Source organism: Ictalurus punctatus, chromosome 21, assembly GCF_001660625.3.
Source record: "Ictalurus punctatus breed USDA103 chromosome 21, Coco_2.0, whole genome shotgun sequence".
NCBI classification, from domain to species: domain Eukaryota; kingdom Metazoa; phylum Chordata; class Actinopteri; order Siluriformes; family Ictaluridae; genus Ictalurus; species Ictalurus punctatus.
Window position 1 is genome coordinate 10404138 of NC_030436.2, and position 22663 is coordinate 10426800.

The 22663-nt window shown below is 43.6% G+C and overlaps 1 protein-coding gene across 2 annotated transcripts in view; it reads right to left on the bottom strand.

Moving 5' to 3' along the window:
* The window catches only part of LOC108254811 (calmodulin-binding transcription activator 1), a 252022-nt gene that overhangs the window by 122361 nt on the left and 106998 nt on the right, over window positions 1-22663 (bottom strand). For both annotated transcript variants that reach the window (XM_053674174.1, XM_047149419.2), the window contains exon 3: window positions 18796-18863. In XM_053674174.1, coding sequence (XP_053530149.1) covers window positions 18796-18863 — 68 coding nt within the window. The remainder of the gene's footprint in view (window positions 1-18795; window positions 18864-22663) is intronic.

Sequence of the window (22663 nt, forward strand, 5' to 3'; positions counted from 1 at the left end):
TCATGCATGTTATCCATTCCAGAGCCAGAGCTGGAGGTGAGGGATGGTAAGATTGACCGAAAGAGACCCTGGATGGAGTGAATGTATGGAGGACTGTGGCACTCACAGCTGTGGCTTCTTGTCAAACAGCCATTTCCTCTTTCCATTCAATGTTTCCAGAGAACATCTGAACAAGGATGAGATGATCTCATGCGTCTCCTGGTGCTGTCCTGGAGATTGGGCTAGAATCAGGAGCTGATGGGATGCTCTGCTATGACCGAGGTGTGTGTGTGTGTGTGTGTGTGTATGTTGGATGAGTAACCCCAGCGTGGAGCTGCATATAGCAGCAGAGTGTGTGCTGGAGCCGCGGGCGAAGAGAAGCCAGATGATCCCTTCAGCTCTCCTGCAGAGGGGTCTGGAAACAACACACTCTCTCCATTGCTCTAATATCTCTTTTCATATTCTATAACCTGCAAGCATTTACACGTTCGTGTTTTTAAGCATCCTGCTTCCTTGGACCACTTCTGGTAGGTACTAACCCCTGCGTACCGGGAACACCCCACAAGACCTGCTGTTCCTGAAGATGCTCTGACCCAGTCATCTCGCCATCACAATCTCGAACTTATCAAAGTCACAGATCCTTATGCGTGCCCATTTTTGCTTCTTCCAACACTTCAACTTCGAGAACTGACTGTTCACTTGCTGCCTAATAAATATATCCCACCCCTTGACATTGTAAAGATATAATCAATGTTACTCATGTCACCGGTCAGTGGTTTTAGTGTTATGGCTGATCAGTGTATATTTATCAGTTTATAGTTACATTTAATGATGTATACATTTAAGTTAGTTCTTAGGCAATTCCACCGAAATCTTACCAATGGAGAAATACCATAAATACCAAAAATACTAACCTTAGCTCAGAAAACGTTCTGAGCAGAGGAGCAAAACTGCTTCTAGTATGTCCTTCAGTTATATATATATATATATTTTAAAATCTATACTTCAATCGGGTCTCTTCCGTGTTATACCCGTGACGTTTTCCATAACGGTCTTTAAAATTCATAGAATTTTGCAGATAATGCGTCTCCCACAAAAGTCTGGTGTGGGTTTGATGTCACATCCATAACGGTGATAAGTTGCTGCGTATGTGAAATGTGCAAATCGATACGTGAGTGTTTATGACTTGTCTTCGTCGTTCTCGAGAGATGAAATGACAACATATGCAGATTGACTAATTGAGCTGAAGCTTGGCTCTGCCGTGCGACATTTTCTTAGCTAACGTGAGTGAAAATGTCACGTCCTTAAACGTCCATAAACAATCGGTCCCTCGTCGGCCTCTCTTATTTTCTCTCTCTAACTTAGTAAGGCAAAAAAATATGCAGCTTGTCATGATACAGAGAAAGTGCAGAGCGCAAACTCCTCTGTCCTGAAAACTTTCCGGAACAGATGGATCATATCGACGTTTTATAGCTTTTTTTTTTTTTGCTTTAATCAGCTGTATTATTACATACAGTATGACGGCAGTGCAATCTTTTAGCTGAGAATGTGAACATAGTGTGCCTTTAGAACGGTAGTCAGGGGTCCTTAAGTACCTTAAATACTTTTTCATACACTAATATTCACAATTCAAGGTGAAAGATGTCGGCTAAAGGTAGAAAACAACAAGAAAGAGGTGCTGTATAAATGAAACAGCTCTTCATCATCATCATCTTCTTCTTATTATTATTATTATTACTTTGATCATGATCATGGTACTACATTTCATTGTCTGGATTTAACTGGATTAAATCTAGAGTTTTGCTGTTTTCATACACTTCCAACAGTTTTAGCAAATAAAAGAAAAAAAAAGAAATTCCTTCTCTCTTCCTTCATGTCAACCTGTCCCTGGGTACATCATTCCCTTCATTCTTCATCTCACACACACACACACACACACACACCTTCCCGCCGAGGGCGATACATGGTCAGCACCTTTAAAACACACAGAGCTGATATGATTCATCTACCTCTCCTGAGGCTCTCCTGCACCTCGCTGAGCTTTGCCTCTCTCTCAGCTGATCACCGGGGTGGGCCCTGCACCCTGACTGATGCCTCTGTCGACTAACGGTGGTGGCGGGAGCGCTCCAGATGGGCACTATCGGGCGGAGAGAGATGCTCGACGTTCTCACGTGACCCAAACCCCTCCGAGGCTGACTAGCACTGCAATCAAAGCTGGGCGAGTAGAGCAAGATAACTAGGAAGATGTGATCAAAGCAAGGAGGGATCTCTCAGCGCCGGTCCCGCTAAAGCCGATTTACCTGTTTGTTTACTCTGATCCCTGCTGGAGATCTAATGTGCTTTGGTGCCTGAAAATCTGCAGCAACAGGATAATGCGAGGAGGCGCTGCGACTGACAGCTCGGGTTTGGCTCGTATGCATGAGGGGAAACTGGAATGGGGCGGAGAAGACCCCCCCACCCCCCACCCCCCGGAGTTCCTTGAACGAAACAGGAAAGTGTTCCCATTTAAATGTTTCTGCTTTAATATCCTGTACATGACATACATGTCGATCACTAAAAGAATAATAATAATAATAATAATAAAACAATATAAAAAGGTCCATTTTCAAGACATTCTTATTATATTAATCTATCACAAAACAATCTACGTCAGCTTTTTCCTCCCTGGAAATATTAAAAGACAGTCTAACGAACACTCTGGATGTACAGGGCGTACTGTATACGTTACACGCCACACCACAGACCAAAGAAGTCACTTACACAATGACCTCCTACTCTTATAAATGGAAACCTCTGTGTTTTTAACCCAACTGGAGCAGGCAGCCGGTGCTGAAACCCGGCTCCTCTCGGCCGGCACCACGCTGACCTCTTTGACGTAAAGTGGATGGAATCAACGACTGTACATCACGCCTAATGATGCCCACAGGCGGTACCCTGAGGGGAGGGCAGCCTGCATGTGCGTACACACACACACACACGTACACACACAGTAGACGTGTTCCACGTGACATGTCTCCAAATTTCAAGAGGCTAGCAGACTCTTTAATGGATTAAATATCGGCGAATGTGTCTCTGCTCTCCCACCAGCCTGCTCGCCTCAGTCAATACGTTATGCAACCGGGCGCGGCCGATGTGGGGAACATGGTGAGATATGGCCGAGGTTTAGCCCAGAAAAGCACAGAGAGTGGGTCGGTTCATGAGCTAGAGCCCTGCCTCCGACAGCACAGGCAATGAGTCAGAGCGGGAGATAAAAGAAGAGAAAGACAGAACTACTGATCTCATGACAGAATGAAGAAGAGGCTGTGGACAGAAAGGAACTGGAGAGAGAGGGAGAGAGAGAGAGAGAGAGCGAGAGCGAGAGAGAGGGAGAGCGAGAGAGGGAAGGAGAGTGAGATAGAGAGGGACAGAAGGAGAGAGAGAAAGAGAGTGTGAGAGAGAGCTTGAAGTAGCTGATATGATGTTAAATTGTGTACATTAAATCTTTGAACTGTTTAGCATTTCTACGTCATTTTTTTAATGTCCAAAAATAAAAATTCTATTCTTTTTGTAGGCATTAAATACAGTGTCATTGAACATGTTTATAAACAAACAAAGCAAAACCGCATCACTACTGTAGTTCTAGGAAATGATTCGCAAATGTCCTGTGTGCTGTACATCGTGACACACGTCATGAACTCTAGAAATGTTGTAGAGAATCAGGGTCTGATATTTTTGGCATATTGCTCCACCCCTTATGCAGACACTCTTAGAAAATAAAGGTTCTCCGGGGGTTCTTTAAGAGTTCATTGGATAATGAAGGAACCGTTAATATAGACCCGTTCTCGCAGAGAGACGAGAGAGGAACGCTTTTACAGAGCATACCTTGTTTCTTCTGCTTACAGATTACTGTAATAACGTCTCTTATCCGCTCCTGAATACACACAGCGGTGGAGAAAACACAGCTGTGTTGTAGCGGAGTTAATAACTACGAGGGCGTCTCCATGCCTATTGATTTTTTTTTACATGTTTATCTTTCAACCTGTTGTGTACGTTATCTAACTAATCTACTCATTTCCTCTCTGTGTAGTTTCATTAACGACCTGCGGTGTGCGTGTGCGCTTAAATACCAAACCGCTCCTCAAAATGCCACCGGTCTCTTCTCTCTCGTGCCGTGCGGCGCGAGGAGGTTACTATATGTTCTTCCTCTTCTCGATGTGTGTGTGCGCGTGTGTGTGTCTGTGTGAGAGAGAGAGAGAGAGAGAATGAGAGACACGTTTGAGAGAAAGACAGAGAAAAAAGGAGACACAGAGGGAGCGAGAGAGAGAGTGTGAAGAGACACACAAAGAGCGAGACTATGAATTGAGAATTGAATGGAAATGATTTGAGAGAGAGAGAGAGAGATAGGAAAATAAGACAGAGCGAGAGAGAGAGAGAGAGAGAGAGAGAGGGAAATAAGACAGAGAGAGAGAGAGAGGGGGGGGGGGGGGGTGTGTGTATATGAGTCATCATGGGAGCTCTGGTCTAATGGGCCACCCTTTTTTAATGTCTGTCTGTCTCTCTCTCTCTCTCTGGAGCGTGGAGGTGAATGTAATCACAGAAGTGTGTGTGATTAAATGGAGTGGATATCAGTGACAGTGGAGTGTGGGAGCTGTGAGAGGTTAGACGGGCGGAGAGATAGAGCGTCTGCTTAAGTGGGAGGAGCCAGTAGGGGAAATCACTGTTTCTTTACAGATTCTATCTCTCTTTTTACTTCCCTCTATCATATTAACCTTCTGTATTGCACCGTGTTTAACATGCCATCTCTCTCTCTCGCTCGCTCTCTCTCTCTATCCATCTCACACACACACACACACACACACACATTCTCACATGAGATGAGGTCTCCCTCTTGCCAGCATTGTTGCAGCATTTCTCACTAGCAGCAGGAAGTCTAGCAAATCACATCCTGTCACCAAAGCCTCATAAAATGATGCAGCAAATAAGGTCGACAATTAATTACTTTTAATTCAAATTAAAACGCCCCTCGTGCCACAAAGCACGGGCCTGGAGAAGACCTTGTACCCAACAACACACACACACACACACACACACACACACACAAAACAAACCCAAAGAGACCACTAGAGCGGATGAATCTAATACAGTAATAAAGTTTTTGCAGATGATGATATTGACTGAGGGAAAATGATTTTTAGCGATTACAATATTACACTAATCTGCATTAAATGTGAACGTGTTCTTGGGGTATTTTCACACCAATTAATCCAAATCAGAGTGACATTTATTCTCACTGCTCGTAATCGAACAAACTAAAAAGCCAAGAAACATCTGTAGTGCAAAACATCGGTCAGGTAAAAACTAGACAAACCTTTGCCAAGTGCGTGATTATAAGATCATAAAAATCACCTGAGCCACACTCGATGTATTATTTAATATTATATCTAACATCCAGAGAAACATATCCGCCATTTACTCCCTCTCCACACACACATCGCGTTTCCACAGCTCTGCGTGTTGGCTTGGTTTAGCGGCTCGAGGCTACCGAAAAACGTCACGCACACCACGTGACTGTGAGAGAGAGAGAGAGAGGGAGAGGGAGAGTGAGACAGAGAGAGCGTGAGAGAGCGAGGGAGAGAGAGGGAAGGAGAGTGAGAGAGAGAAAGACAGATTGAGAGGGAGAGAGAGGGAAGGAGAGAGAGTGAGATAGCGAGAGAGTGTGAGAGAGAGAGTGAGAGTGGGAATGAGTGACAGAGAGTGAGAGTGTGTGAGAGAGTGTGAGAGAGAGAGAGAGAGAGAGTGAGAGTGAGAGTGTGCGAGAGAGTGTGAGAGAGAGAGAGTGAGAGAGGGACAGTTTGGATCGCGGTGTGTTTGGTTTGCGTCCTGCATTTGGGTCGTTTAGCTTTCTCGGTGAGACAGGAGCACACGCAGGCTCAGACGGTTATTTGGGTCTGCTGACGGCTGTGTTCTCACACCAGGGTTTGACCCGAACGGACTAATAAGAAGGTTTCTCTGTAGACTCTAAAGCCTTTGCGCACGATGGACAGCGATCACTCAGGGTCCAAACATCTCTACAGATACAACACGACATCGTGAGAATGTCTATTTTTACACACAATAAAATTAAGGTCATGTGATGTAAACTGACAGATATCAACCTGGGCTTTTTATATATAGCTTTCCTACATTAATAATAATACGAAAAACCATTAAAAAGGGCACTGCGGACCCTCGAGGGGCAAAGGGGCAGGTGCTCGAGCATGTGCGTGACAAGGGGTGATTTTTATCCTTCCGTATCCATCAGGATTTTATAAATGTGCCTGTCAGCTACAAATGAGCCGACGGCTATTCAGTAGAGGTCAAAACACCGGCGCTGGAAATGCAGATGGAGCCGCAGAGGCATGCAGGAAGACGCGTTTAAAGATGATGTGTGAGACTCCGTAATGACGGGATTCATTTGGCCGCCGCTCGATATCTGCCATGTTTGAGGGTTAAACTTTTATGACGACGTAGCAATTACCGAAAAGTCTATTTGAGTCGTAAATTTTTCAGCGGGTTTTTACGCCGACCTTGGATCAGATGCCAGAATCCTAATATATTCATTACTGCTCAGTGCAGCATGACATTGTTTTCACACACAAGTAGTTTTACTCTTAATGTTTGTCAGGATAAAACTGTGAATGGCGCGTAAATGTGTGTGTTTGCCTTCAACGCTCTTAACAGATTAAATATGTACGACAAAACGTTTGAAAACGTTAAATTAAATATAATATAATATTAATAGAACACATTCCCATGGTTTACCGTTTTGGAAAGTGGGGCGGGATCGGTAGGAGGAACGACCCGACGTGTCTGCCGAAGGCTCTCCTGCCGCGCTAATTAAATCCCGGGCTAAGCTTTCGACACGGGGTCGTTACGGAAACTTCATTAAGAGTTATGAATATTCATTTTCCGATTCAGAAAATCGCCTTAACTTTTAAACAGGCGTGGAAACGTCTAGCCGTTAAAACGGGGGGCATAATTGATCAGTTAACAGATTTAGACGTATTAATGTGATCGTGAAAAATTGATCTGAGATTAAGGATAAATTCTTCATCGTTAGTCGTCGGGAAATTTTCCAGGCAAATGTTTTAAATTATGAATAGATGAATATCGGAAGCGAGAGCTGTATTTCCATACTTCTGCACACACACACACACACACACATACACAGTTTCCGTCATTTATTTTTTCACCTAATACTTGTTGTCTACTTCTTCCTCACTTCATTTATCTAAAATCATACATTTGTAGCTGGTAAAAGTCATTAAGAGACTTTTTTTTTTTTGCATACAAAAAAACATTCAGCTACACTAAAAAAACAATAATCTGAAGTTTAACAGCTGTGATAATGAGAATGAAAGCTAATAACCTACTACCCATCGCTGTAGTTTACCTGTGTTGCGCATGCTAGCGGTTAGAATCCAGCGAGTCATTATCATGCTAGCTAACATTTGGAATAAAGCCGTGAGCTGTGTGAGTTGACCTCGGCTAATGTTTTCCCACCTTCCTCAGTTCCTCGGTGAGAAAGGAAAACAAATTCCACATGGGTAATTAAAATCACTGTGATCGAGGCAAACGTTTTTTGTTTTCCGGTTGAATCTTTCTCGTAATTTTACTTTCATACTTTTAAAGAAACTGAAGAATTTATACTGGTTTTATTTTACCACCGCACCCCAGACACAACAAAATGAACTTCTCTACCGGATGTTTTGTGGAAACGTACCCGGGTCTGCGGCGGCGTTCTTGTTGTGTCGGCTTTTTAATCACGGCGTACGCAACACTGCCTGAGGACTTCGTAAACACGCGGAACCGACGACTCCGGAGAGGTCTTAGGTTTCCTTTACACTTGAATTCTGATCACAAAGTGATTAGACATACACTTTGACAGGTTTAACGTATGAAACAATTGGGGGGAAGGAGGGGCGCGGGTGCTGTCATAGGAAAACAATCAACAACACACTGGTGAAGCAGAGAGATACTGTTAATTATTTACCAGAAGCAGCGCAACCTGACGTCTTTCAAACGGTTCGCTAATGATTATAAAGTTCCGTTTATTCATCAAGATCACACCACACTGATTTATTTATTTTTATCCATTTACAGCTACCGGAATTTCCAGCTTGTGGAGTATGTCCATGAAACAAGCTCTCGCTTACGCTAGACAGTAGCGGCTATAAACATGCATTCCCTCACCAGCCTCTCTTTTCTTCTCTACCTTCTCTATGTTGCCGAGAAACCTCTTAAAAAGCTCTGACACTGGAGACTCCTTCCATTAATGATAAATATGGAATGCACGCAAAGTCCCTGTGAGAGAGCTGTTAGATATAGAAACGGTAACGTTAAGATAAACAGCGCTGCTGTGCTGAGAAAATGAATCAGCAACAATAATGAGGGATTGGACATGGCTGTGATATTCGGGGGTTGGAAACTGGGTCCCTGTGGGGTGTGGCTGCGTGGCGGCGTCCCTCTGGCGTCGTCTGTGCGGTCGGCAGTAAACGGTTTGTTCTGTGAGCTCGGAGATGTAATTAAATGAAGTTTTTAGTGTCTCAGGACAGGTGACGCCTCAGTACCCTAAGCTTCTCTGACATGCCAGGAGTCAGTTTGTACCTCTCTGATGTCTGACTGACTGATTGAGTCACGCACCTACGCCCACACACACACACACACACACACACACACACACACACACAAGTATTGATTAATCTGTTTACTAACTCGAGATACCACAGTGACTGATCACTCAAGTCCATTAACTGCTCGGGCTGCTCGTATAGCATCCAAAAAAAAGTGCATATTTTTAGCGAGTGCCTGACCAATCTCTGACCTTGCATGCTTGACCCTTGATGACCCTGATGTAACGACCATCTGTTTTCATTACCAAACTACTGCCAAGTGCCTTGCATGGCACAGCACAGTCCGCAGCACGCTGGGTCAAGCCCACGACGCAGAGCTCTACGCAGTTTGTTTGCTTGTGATGTTTCATATTCTTATTCATATTCACAAGCGTCACTAATTCCTAAAAATACAAAAACACACAAACCCTCAGCCTCGAGAGACTGGCATTTTACTGTCAAATCATTGAGTTGCACCAAATTTGGGATTTTGTGGAAAGGAAACCAAACCAAAATCATACGTAATCATCCGTAACTGTTCTGAAGCAGAAATGCTCACGTTAAATCCGCCACAGTTTTTAGTTCCACAGCGCTGCTGAATTAGTGAGTCGGATCGTTTAGGTGTTGATTCATTTTCTATACCATTACTGCGCTCATTCCAGATAAAATAAATCAAACTCATTGATATGGTGTACGTTTTCTGTAAGGAGATGTTTAGTTAACATTCACGGAAGGAGTCTCCAGTGTCAGCGCTTTGTAACAGTCGGAGGTAAAGCTGTACCTTTTCCACGTTTACGTTTCGCGCCATTTCTTTTGTCTTAGCGAGGAAAAAAAGAGACGCTGACGAGCCTCTGCTATAACGCAAGCGAGAACTTGTTTTGCAGACGTTCCACAAGATTGAGTGTAACTATAGACGGATAAAAAGTACGTTCGTGCATTCTTCAATTCACAAATTGCTGTGATATACTCTAAGAGGAAAAGACATATAAGGTCAATCTATAAACGGGGCGGAAGGGGGTCGGAGGGCGGAGAGGGGTGAGGGGGCGGGGTCAGCGAGGCTTCCTGTCGATGGATGTGATTAATTTAATTATTTTCTCTTAACAGCACACCCCCAAGTGTTTTATTCCTTGTACCTTGCTAGCTTTTCATTTATATCTCACCTCCAATCTACCAAACGGATCAACATCATGTCTCAAATGATTTCACGGCTTTAAGGTTGCTTGGATGAGGAAGTAAGACCAATTAAACTTAACATAATTGCTTTCTCAACAAAACAAACAAACAAACAAACAAAAAGTGAAAGTTTGAATTAGGGGGATAACCAAGCTTTGTAAATTCTTTTTAATGCTGCGATCAACTAAATCTCATAACTAAACCTCATAATCTCAGACTAACAGAATTCCTACTCAGATACTCTTCTCCTAGACCCAGAGTTCAGCTCGGGGTCAGTCGTAAGTCGTTAAATCAAAATGGCCGCTCACAGCATCGGCAGTAAACACAGCAGCACTTCTTTACGTTTAAATGAGTTTACACAAGCATTTGCTTTTGATCAGTAAACGTACGGTGCGTCCGGAAAGTATTGACAGCGCTTCACTTTTCCCACATTTTGTTATGTTGCAGCCTTATTCCAAAATGGATTCAATTCATTATTTTCCTCAAAATTCTACAAACAATACCCCCTAATGACAACGTGAAAGAAGTTTGTTTGAAATCTTTGCAAATTTATTAAAAATAAAAAAACAAAAAAGCACATGTACATAAGTATTCACAGCCTTTGCTCAATACTTTGTTGAAGCTCCTTTGGCACCAATTACAGCCTCAAGTCTTTTTGGGTACGATGCTACAAGCTTGGCACACCTATTTTTGGGCAGTTTCTCCCATTCTTCTTTACAAGACCTCTCAAGCTCCAGCAGGTTGGATGGGGAGCGTCGGTGCACAGTCATTTTCAGATCTCTCCAGAGATGTTCAATCGGGTTCAAGTCTGGGCTCTGGCTGGGACACTCAAGGACATTCAGAGTTGTCCTGTAGCCACTCCCTTGTTATCTTGGCTGTGTGCTTAGCGTCGTTGTCCTGTTGGAAGATGAACCTTCGCCCCAGTCTGAAGTCCAGAGCGCTTGGAGCAGGTTTTCATCAAGGATGTCTCTGTACATTGCTGCATTCATCTGTTCCTCGATCCTGACTAGTCTCCCAGTTCCTGCCCCTGAAAAACATCCCCACAGCGTGTTGCTGCCACCACCATGCTTCACTGTAGGGATGGTGTTGGCCAGGTGATGAGTGGTGCCTGGTTTCCTCCAGACATGACGCTTGCCAGAGTCTGGCCACTCTACCATACAGGCCTGATTGGTGGAGTGCTGCTTAGATGGTTGTTCTTCTGGAAGGTTCTCCTCTCTCCACAGAGACACGCTGGAGCTCTGTCAGAGTGACCATCAGGTTTTTGGTCACCTCCCTGACTAAGGCCCTTCACCCCCTATCGCTCAGTTTGGCCGGGCGGCCAGCTCTAGGAAAAGTGCTGCTGGTTCCAAATTTCTTCCATTTACGGATGATGGAGGCCACTGTGCTCATTGCCTTCAATGCTGCAGAAACGTTTCTGTACCCTTCCCCAGATCTGTGCCTCGATACAATCCTGGCTCAGAGGTCTACAGACAATTCCTTGGACTTCATGGCTTGGTTTGTGCTCTGATATGCATTGTTAACTGTGGGATCTTATATAGACAGGTGTGTGCCTTTACAAATCATGTCCAATCAACTGACTTTACCACAGGTGGACTCCAATCAAGTTGTAGAAACATCTCAAGGCTGATCAGTGAAACAGGATGCACCTGAGCTCAATTCTGAGTGTCATGGCAAAGGCTGTGAATACTTATGCACGTGTGCTTTTTTTGTTTTTTTATTTTTAATAAATTTGCAAAGATTTCAAACAAACTTCTTTCACGTTGTCATTAGGGGGTATTGTTTGTAGAATTTTGAGGAAAATAATGAATTGAATCCATTTTGGAATAAGGCTGCAACATAACAAAATGTGGGAAAAGTGAAGCGCTGTCAATACTTTCCGGACGCACTGTATATCAGGCCACATAGACTCTGTGTAAAAGGAACCTTAACGTTTCAGTTCTTGCGTTCCAAACCCCGGTTCCTCTTGTAACGCTTAGATTATTTACGTTTATATTTCTGAGACTTGTACAGCTTAACACTTGCAGCAGATCAGCAATTAAAACAACATTTAGCAGCCTGTGTTTATTACAAACTTCTGACTTTTTCCTTTCTCCTTTACTTACGTCACCCCCCCCACTTCACTGCCACCTTTTCAAATGATTCAGTGATTCACTGACCCTCCTCCTCCTCCTCCTCCTCCTCCTCATTCATCACCCTCGCTCTCGCCTCTGTCTGCTTCGCTGTCTGTCTTTATTTCATATTGACATATTCCCGACTCCGCTGTGTTTATCATCCTCAACTGCCTCCTGGACAGGACACTTTCTCGATCTGCCCTGCCCTCCACAACACACATGCACACACACACACGCACACGCACGCGCACACGCACGCACATACACACGCACACAAACCCCACAGGTGGTTTAGAGGCTGAACAGGAAAGTTTTCAGGTTTCGAAAGATGAAATGCCGGACGGAGCAGGTGTGCAATATTTCGGAGTGGGAAGGAAAATTCGATTTGAAGCAGAAGAAATGAATATAAAACCAACGTTTCCAGCAATTTGTGTAAATAAATAAATAAATAAATAAATACCCTATAACTCAGCAAACCTGATGCGTGTGATTCTGTGTTCGATCTAAGCTGATTAATCCTGTGATTAAGCTGTGAATGTCAGCGGTAGGTATCAGTGTATCATCTGTGTGATCTGTGTGACACAAACACACACACACACACACACACACACACACACACACAGAACCCTTCACTACCAGCGGCGAGTTCTGCATCACTCTCCATCTCTGTCTCTCTCTCTCATACTGTGTCTCACGCTCTCCTTTTCTGTCTCCGTCCCTCTCTGTCTGTCTGCTTGTCTGTCTGTCTCCCTCTCTGTCCCTCCCCTTCTCTCTCTCACGCTCTCTCTCTTTCTTTCTCTTTGCCTGTTACTGCCTCACGGTGTCTATATCTTTTTTTGCCTGTCTCTCTATCTCACTCCCTCTATGTTTCTCTCTCTTTCTTTTGGTCTCTTTTTTCCCATCTCTCCCTCCCTGGCTCTGCGTGTCTGTGTGTCTGTGTAGTCAAATAGACTTTTCTCTCTCAGTCTTGCTTTTTTCTGTCTCTCTGTGCATTCTCTGTCTGACACACACAAAAACACACACACACACACACACACACACACACACACACACACACACACACACACACTCTCTCTCTCATTTCTCACCTTCCATCTCATCGTCTTCTATTTCTTTCTGCATTTTCTATATTTGTCATCTTCTGTTGCCCCCCCCAGCACACACACACACACACACACACACACACACACACACACACACACACACACACAAACGCACTACATTAGACTACACACACACACACACACACACACCATGTTTGTTCTCTGGTAGAGAAAAAAAGGTTATTTCCAGGAGGAACACAGCGCTATTGTTGATGAAACCTTGGACGTCTCTTTTGTTATTGTGTTGTGTTTTAATAAAAGCGATGTCTAAAGAACTGCTCACATGGGACGCTGGAAGTCAATCACACAAGGTATGGGAAAAATGATGAGTGTGTGTGTGTGTGTGTGTGTGTGTGTGTGTGTGTGTGTGTGTGTGTGTGTGTGAGAGAGAGAGAGAGAGAGAGAGAGAGAGAGAGAGAGTGTGTGTGTGGGTGAGAAAGAGAGAGAGTGTGTGTGTATATGTGTGTGTGAATCTCTCTCCTACACTACAAAAACAGCTCTACTAGAAAGAAGCCAAATATTCTTAAATATAATCAAATTGTCTTTATCAAGCAAAAAAGAAAAATAAATAATCTGCCAACGGGGTGAGCCGGTTTAGCTCGGCTAGAATTCTTAAAACTAGCATAAAAAGTCTAGCCACTGAATTTCTCCTTTAATTTCAGATTAATAATTAGCAAACAAACAAACAAACAAACAAACAATAAAAGCTTACCAGAAGACACAATTTCTTCAAACGGCAGAATAAATACGTGACTTCTTAAGGCACCAGTGTCTTTGTTATTTTTAGCAGTTTTATTGAAACGGGGAAAAACTCTGCAACAGAGTGTGTATGGGACTGTAGAAGGCAGTGGATGCAAGCGAAGATTTTTACTGAATAAATAAAATAAAAAACAAACGGCCACGAATTTGAAATCTAGAACCATAAATGTAACAAAGCACAAACATGCGGACTGCGAGAGCGGCTGTAGGACACGGGACAACAAAACCTCGACTATTAGGTGCTGAAAAACTAGAACTTGCTGTAATACGCTACAGAGGTGCTTATTAGGAGTAACACAGGAGTGTGATCAGTGGGCCATGTGACATGCCGGGGCTGATGGGTAATGTAGTTCAGTGTGGTTGCGCAAGTGGTCTTACTCTTAAAATAAGGAAACCCACCCTGTTCCTCTGATGGAGTATTACACAAGTCCCTGTCGTAGCTTGTTACTGATTAAATCTAGCGCAGAGTTAGCTGCAATGTCTGAGATATTTAGAAGGTTAGACAGCGAGACATGCTTGACGAGATCATTTTGCTTTTACACAAAAAACATAAGACTCATTTCCCAGAAACAAGGCTTTTTTTCTAACTTTCTTGGTTTTTTTGTGCTTTCTTGCAGTATAACTGATCAAAGCAAGAAACCCACAACAAAACAATTTCTCATCTGTTTTCTTCTTTCGCTTATCATCTTCCTGTGAGAGAAGTGAGAGAGAGACATGATAGAAAGAGCGAGAGAGAGACAGAGTGAGAGAGAGCACGACAGAGAGACAGAGACAGACAGACAGAGTGAGAGAGAGAGAGAGAGAGACAGACAGCAAGAGAGAGAGCAAGAGAGAGAGACAGACAGCGAGAGAGAGATCAAGAGAAAGAGACAGACAGCGAGAGAGTAACAGACAGACAGAGCGAGAGAGAGAGAGAGACAGACAGCAAGAGAGAGAGCGAGAGAGAGAGACAGACAGCGAGAGAGAGATCAAGAGAAAGAGACAGACAGTGAGAGAGTAACAGACAGACAGAGCGAGAGAGAGAGAGACAGACAGCGAGAGAGTAACAGACAGACAGAGCGAGAGAGAGAGAGAGAGAGACAGACAGCGAGAGAGTAACAGACAGACAGAGCGAGAGAGAGAGAGAGAGAGACAGACAGCGAGAGAGAGAGCGAGAGAGAAACAGACAGACAGAGCGAGAGAGAGAGAGAGAGAGACAGACAGCGAGAGAGAGAGCGAGAGAGAAACAGACAGACAGAGCGAGAGAGAGAGAGAGAGAGACAGACAGCGAGACAGAGAGCGAGAGAGAAACAGACAGACAGAGCGAGAGAGAGAAACAGACAGACAGAGCGAGAGAGAGAGAGAGCGAGAGAGAGAGACAGACAGACAGAGCGAGAGAGAGAGAGAGAGTGAGAGACAGACAGACAGACAGAGCGAGAGAGAGAGAGAGACACAGACAGAGCGAGAGAGATAGAGACACAGACAGAGCGAGACAGAGAGAGAGAGACAGACAGACAGAGCAAGAGAGAGAGAGAGAGTGAGAGAGAGAGAGAGACAGACAGACAGAGCGAGAGAGAGAGAGAGAGACAGACAGACAGAGCAAGAGAGAGAGAGAGAGAGAGAGAAGCCACCTAACGTTCTCCATTAGCGGTTGATTTCAGCGTGCCCGCAGTGCATTTGCACAATACATGTTGTGTAATTATGACTGGAAAATCCCCACATTTGTCTCACAGAAGAAAGAGAAAAGCGCACAGAGACACAAAGGGGACATCAGCGAAATGAAAGTCTGACAAAATGCCACTGGCCGTGCGTTGGCGTTCGGCGTCAACTATTGCATTCTGGGGGAAAGGCCATTTCTCGTCTCACTGGAGAGCAGCAGAGCGAGAGACTGAGTGAGAAGATGTGTTTGTAAAAGTTTGTATTTAAGAATACAGCAGATTAGCACAGAAAACTGAATCTTAAGTGGCTTTGTATAAAAGAGCTTCATTACTTAATGCCTGGGGCGTAAACAACGAATTAAGTGTCAGACGCTCGTAGTTAGCGTTTCGTTTCCGTTTCACGCCAACGTACAGTTTAATAACAGTTACAGTAATGAAACGTAGACACAAACTGCACCGTACACACAATAACAACAATAACCGGCTTTATCTGTGACACGGCCTGTGCGATACAGTCAGTTATAACCGACTTCACGCTCTTCTGCTGCGGAAAATAATCTACAGAGCGTACAGCGGAAACCAGGAAAGCGCAGGTTTGAACAAATGGTTGCTTAGAAACAAGCTTGACCAATCAGAATCCGATTAGACTTGAGCTCAGGCTACAGCGCCGAAGCGTGTCGTTTTCAGTTAACGTCAAGCCCTGAAATATATATCGAATATTGCGTATTCGATTCTTACAGATCTTACACTTCAGCCTGTTTTTAGACGATTTTACTCATCTCGAGCTCCGCGTTTTCTTCTGATCGGGTTGCGTTTATTTTCTAGAAATATTCAAACTAAAATGTTAGTTTTCTAATGAAAGAAACGAATACGTCGTCACAATGATATTTTTGTCTACGATACCGATTTCAAACATTTAACCATACACCTTCAGATCAAAAGGTTTTTAAGATCATGAGAAACATTTCAGTCGGGTGTCCACAAACTTTTGACCAGTAGTGTGTGTGTGTGTGTGTATATATATATATATATATATATATATATATATATATATATATATATATATATATATATATATGTGTATGTAAAGGCTATCTGAAATATATATATATATATATATATACACACACACACACACTCTACCGGTCAAAAGTTTTGATGCTACACACTAGTGGTGGTTGAGGAGATTTCCACACCCCATACTTTGTTAAGTGCTTTGAGTGTCTAGAAAAGCAGTATATAAATGTAACGGTAACTAACTGTAACTAAGGAAAACGATGTACGCCGAGGTGGTGTGATGCGGCACAACACATAGCGCAATGCCGTTACCAGTTGTCGCTAGCGTGACTTCATCCACACTCCTAGTAAGGGAAAATGTTTTGGATGTTCATCGTCCCGGTACGGTTCCCGAGACATGTTTGAGTGATTGCCGTCTGTTCTGGTGACTCGTCATGGCCAAACACCATACTAGAAAGCTTTGTTGTTTTTCTCCTGTAATTTAATGTGATGTAGAACGACGGTATCGCTACAGTGTCCGCAGAAGTGAGTTCTTCGACTCGAATAAATTCCGAATGCAGCCATTAAAGCTCGTCTTCATTTATATCTGGGAATCCTGTACCGGCGAAGTCTACTGTAATGAGTCGCTTTCATTTGTGTGTGTGTCAGTGTTAATATTCCTGATCCCATGTGTGTGGGGGTGGCGTTACGTTAGCTTCATGTCCCTGCAGTCATAACTGCGAGTTAGAGCTCACACTGGTTATGACCCCTGAAAAACAGCCGCGAGTAACGGTGGCTTCATTAAGGCTCGGAAAAGCTCTCGCTGCATTAAACAGCCACGGCAAATCACACATTGAAATCAGTGCCATTATGTAAAGTCACACCAGGGGCGTAACGCTCTGTGTGTGTGTGTGTGTGTGTGTGAGAGAGACTGAGAATGTACCCATGTACATGTGTGCATGTGTGTGTCACTCATTACCGTTTTCATTTCACCAGCGAATGTCTTTATCTCACACAACCCAGATGGCACCGCCTTACATGTAAATCGACATAATCAGGGATTCAATTTATTTATTTTTTAAACGTGCTGGATGTAATAGATGTAATCAAAACATTCTTATTTGTTCATATGAAGTGGCATTCATTGACGTTACCATAACGACGAGAAGTTTTAAATGACGCCGGTCTCATAAGGAAAGCAAAAGGAAGAAAAACCCTAAAGAATTCTTGAACCGCATCATCACCATACTGCTTCCTTTCATTAAAAAAAATGTTCTGTGTTTATTTTGCAGCCATGATGGAGAGCATGCGTAGATGCAAACTGCGTGCAAAGTAATCGTGTTTAAAAGTTTCTTGCAGATCTGCGAAGCTGTAGTCTTGCTGGCTGGCTGCATCTCCGTGTGCAGTCCCCCCCAATAAATCCAAAGGGGATACCAACGTTCAAGCACTCTAATCACAAAAAAACCCCACGACTAGTCGCAGCCGCAAACACTTCAGAAGTGACTCATGGAAAACACTTCTTAGAGCCCAAACGAGCACTGTACAAGTCTGGGTAATTATATTTTTGATATAGTACAGGAGGCGGAGCTAGATCTGTTCCAATTCCTTCTATAAGACTGACCCTAACACCAAACCCCTAACCCACAAAACAACAACACAATTAACACACGTATCCATCCTGAAACGCAATGAGCGGGACTTTTGGCTCCGCCTAAGTAGGAGGAGCTTCATCAGGTCCGGCTCCGCCCTGCAGAATTTCCCACATATATGACATATTCCCCTCTGAAGTATTTGACTCTATAAAGCACCACTTTTTTTTCCTCACGAGTTCTGCCTTTTCGACATTTATCGGACTCTACATACACGCACGCGTAAAACACGCTTTCTCTTCGGTCTCTACTCTCTCTATCGGCCGTGTTAATGCTATAATATTTCATGATAAGCATATAATTAACATTAGAAGTGCACAAAAAAAATCATTTCCATTATCATTCATTATTGCCACAGATCAAGTAAAAACTTTTTAATCTTTGTGTCGAGTCCTCTCTCGCTGATAGAATGATATGCTGTGCAAGCCCAGCACATTAACACCTACGTTAATGGCACTTGTGGAAAAAAATGGAGTGTTGGGGAGAGGGAGAGAGAGAGAGAGAGAGAGAAAGAGAGAGAGAGCGAGCGAGCATTGCGCTTAATAAGCCTGGCTACATTTCACATTAGAAGTGGCCATTAATATTCCATTATCTGTCTGGACATCCTACAAAAAGGCACCGAAATTGCCCAGCTGTAAAAAAGAAAGCGCTATCTCGCCCCTTCAGGTGAGGTGTTAATATGCTGCGTAGTTAAAAGACAAAACAAAACAACAACAACAACAACAACAACAACAATAAAAATGAATACACACACGTACCTGGTTTTAGGGGACGTCGTTAGCCACTCTTCATGCTTTTCAAATGATATCAAGTAAGCGGCGATTTCCTGGAAAAGAAAAAAAAATGTATATTATTTCTTTTTTTTTAAACCAAAATAGACCCAAAATAGCACCGATATAATCAGTCTAAAGAAAACGCTTCCAAGTGTTATTTGTTCATTCATTCTTTTTTTTGACTCTCTATTGCCTGCGGATATTGATTGACGGCGCTGAAATGATCCTGACTGCTGCACGCCATTCCAGTTGTAAGTCAAAAGCCCTGTCCGCGAGTTAAAGGGACACTCAGACGCACCTCCCGTCCATGTCAGAGCAAATATTTAAAAAAAAAAAAAAAAAGAGCGCCGGATCTGTCCACGTGACCTGACGATGACCAAAAAAGGTGCGCAGATGGCTACGGGATGTCATTCGCATGCACGTGCTAATCCCTCGAACTTGCCGTGGTCGCCGTAGAGACTCTGTAGAGCTCATTTTATGCGCCGACGGTCTCGATTTGCACGAGTCGTGAGCGGAATCCGTGTCCGGGTGCCTGGCCTACAGAGTCGAGGTGTGTCGCGGAAAGGTTAACAGCGTCGTCGCAGGATGTTACGGGTGCCTTATGAGGGCTTATGCAAAGGAGGGACGTGTTAAGGAGAGGGAAAGACGGGAACAGTGGCGGCTGCGGAGAGAAGCAAGACGGGCACCGTGATCCATCCTTGTGGCTCTTCTCCAGGGGAGAGGAATATGTGAGGAATAAACATTACAGATGCTGCATGCTGTTACAGGAAAACAAGCAACAACAGAGATGATGTTAATGTTGTCCACAAGTTGATTATTTTCCAATCACGGCATGCTCCGCAGTGTTTTATTCCTCATACATTCCTTCCCAATGTGGTTTATTCCTCTTATATATATATATATATATATCACAGCCAGGTTTCAAATTTTTTATATGTTAAAGAATGATGTCACACTTTTTCTGAAACGTTCCGTTCTCACTTGTGTTATAGCAGCGATACATCATCGTTCCTTCATCAGCCTCTCTCTTCTCTTTCTTTAAAAGTTAATAAGATTAATACGCAGCTTTTCATGCTACCGAAAAAACCCCGCAAGATGTCAGAACGCTTAACGTTACAGCTTTACCTCTGACTGCTACAAAGCGCTGACGCTGGAGACTCCGATTACACGATGACATGGGTTTACAGCTCGTGTGAACGAGCTGTTACTATAGAAACGATGACGTATTAAAAGGAACGTATTAACATACTCTAAACCTGTGATTTGCAGCTACACTACTGTCAGAGCTGCTGTTATAGAAAATCAATCGACACCTTCTGACCAAAGCGTTGAAGGCGTAGAGTTTCAGAGGGTTTGATGAGGAATCCTGAAGTTTTTATCCGCTATAAAAGGCAACACAGAAAGTCCGAGGCTACTACATCGCTGCCAACTCAGCTCCATTGTTTCAGCTATTAATTTATTTATTTTCCCCACCTCTCTCTGACCAAGCTGCACACTCCCTTTGTCTTCCTGTTTACTGCTCGGCTAAGTTTTCATTAGTGCTGTCTCACTGCTCGTCAAGTCAAGCCCCTAAAGTCCCCTAGCACGTCCTCGGGTGGAGTGAAAGACAAACGATGACCTGTTATAATTGGCAAATGGAAATAAAGACAAAACAAAAGCAAAAAGCAAAAGGGGGCTCTGGGGTTTTTTTGTCAAATTCGGTTTATTTACGAAACAATACTCAGTGGCTTGTTAGTTCTGACTATTCTTTTTTTTCTCCACTCTTTCGTTGTCTTTTCCTCACCGCACGCCCTGTCACTTTCTTCTCAGCTTCTTTTCCTCCTCCTCATCTCCGCTATCTTTAGTATTCCTATTATATTACTCTGCTGCGCTTCACATCGGTACGACAAAGTAGTTTTGCGCTGAAAATGAAGACGAAGGTCTGTGGGCTTCAGCGTTCTGCCGGAGATCTCCTCTCCTCCTCCTCCTCCTCTTCCTGATTTCCTCTCCACCCTGGAGGCCAGTCGTTCAGCTTCTGGTGAGCCTGCTCCAGGCAATCACTTCTCTCACCTCGAGTTAACCTGAAGAGCGACAATCTCTGAGACTTGCTGCACTCATAAGCCATCCAATGCGAAAAACTCCTCAAAGTCTTTTTCTTTTCTTTTCTTTTTTTTTTTTCAAACTACAGTCGGGGAAACAAAGAGCGGCGCGCCTGGAGCGAGAATTCCAGACAAACGCTTTTTTCTCTCTCCAATCTGGAAAATCTCAGAGCTCTTTCTCGTCCTGTCTCCTTCGGCTCGCGGCTTTGGAGCTCTTTGAGTGTGTCTCGACAATTTCACAGCAGACGACCTCGTGAGTCTTATCGCTGTGTTCAAAAAACGCCAAACCCACTATAAGACTGTGACTACCACAGCGTGACTTCAATTATCTGAAGTTCTGGCGTGAGAACTTGACGCTGTTCAAACGTATGTTTTGGTCTAGTCCAAATCAGGAGGTGGTACTACAGTTGGGCAATACCGTCGTATTTAATTACAACAGTAAATAATTGAAAGCTTCAGAGGGCCTTTGAAGAAGATTTTCGCTGAAGTGATCAAGGAGCTGTTCCAGTGGACCTGATACTGCTTCGTACTTCATGCGGTGTCAAAACTAGTCACGGCAACGATGATATCATGGATAAAAGACTGCGCTAGGGGTGGGCAATATGGCAAAAACAAGGACATGTCTACGATGCACAATATGTATCACGATTTATAACTCAGCTGACAAACTCAGTTTAGAACTGTAATTAAAAACATTAAAAATGAGGAAGTTTCGATGTCACTTTTATTTAATATCTCAAAAAAAGTGTAACTGAAGGATTAAGTAAAGAAACATGACATAAAGTCAACTGCTTTCATTCTGTTCCATCTATCAGTCCATCTTCTATTCCGCTTATCCTACAGGGTCATGGGGAAACCTGGAGCCTATCGCAGGGAGTATGGGGCACAAGGCGGGGTACACCCTGGACAGGATGCCAATCCATCACAGGGCAAAATCACACACTACAGACACGCCAGTCAGCCTACCACGCATGTCTTTGTACTGGCAGCGGAAACCGGAGTACCCGGAGGAAACCCCCACAGCACGGGGAGAACATGTGAACACACAGAGAATCAAGGGAGTGAGAGTGGGAATCGAATCCCGACCCTGGAGGTGTGAGGCGAACGTGCTAACCGCTAACCCACCGTTACTCATTTTGAGTTATTTAAAGCCATCTCAGAAAATTGTATCATGACATTTCATCACAATATTGATATTATATCGCCATATCGCCCAGCCCTAGGGTGCAGAACGGCAACTTATGGAAACATGCATCGAATATTATGCCAAAACCTGCATCAGGTGAAGAATAAAACAACCAATTCCATGCAGTTATAGAAAAATGATCAATGATGGCATGGTGTGATGAAGTGGGGTTACTGTTACCACCTGGAAGCTATTTTTCTGTAAAAGCACACCCCCAAGTGTTTTATTCATCTTATACCACAGCAAATTAAAAAAACAAAACAACATTTTATCTAGTCAACAACGACACGTCATCCTTTTCCCCCCGCTTACAGTTTAGTTTAGTTCCTGTTCTCACTTCCGTTACAGCAGCTATAAACATTCCCTCAACAGCCTGTCACGCTACAGAGAACAGCAAAGTGCTGAAATTCTCTGAAGTTTGCAGCTTTGCTTCTGAATGCTACAAAGCGCTCGCACTGGAGACTCCTTCCGTAAATGTTAAACGAACATTTCCGTGCAGAAAACCTCACCAGGTCACCGTACGATACGATACGATCTGCTTGTGTGTGTAAATTGTTGCTGTAGAAATTTAAAGAAGTAGTGCGTAAAG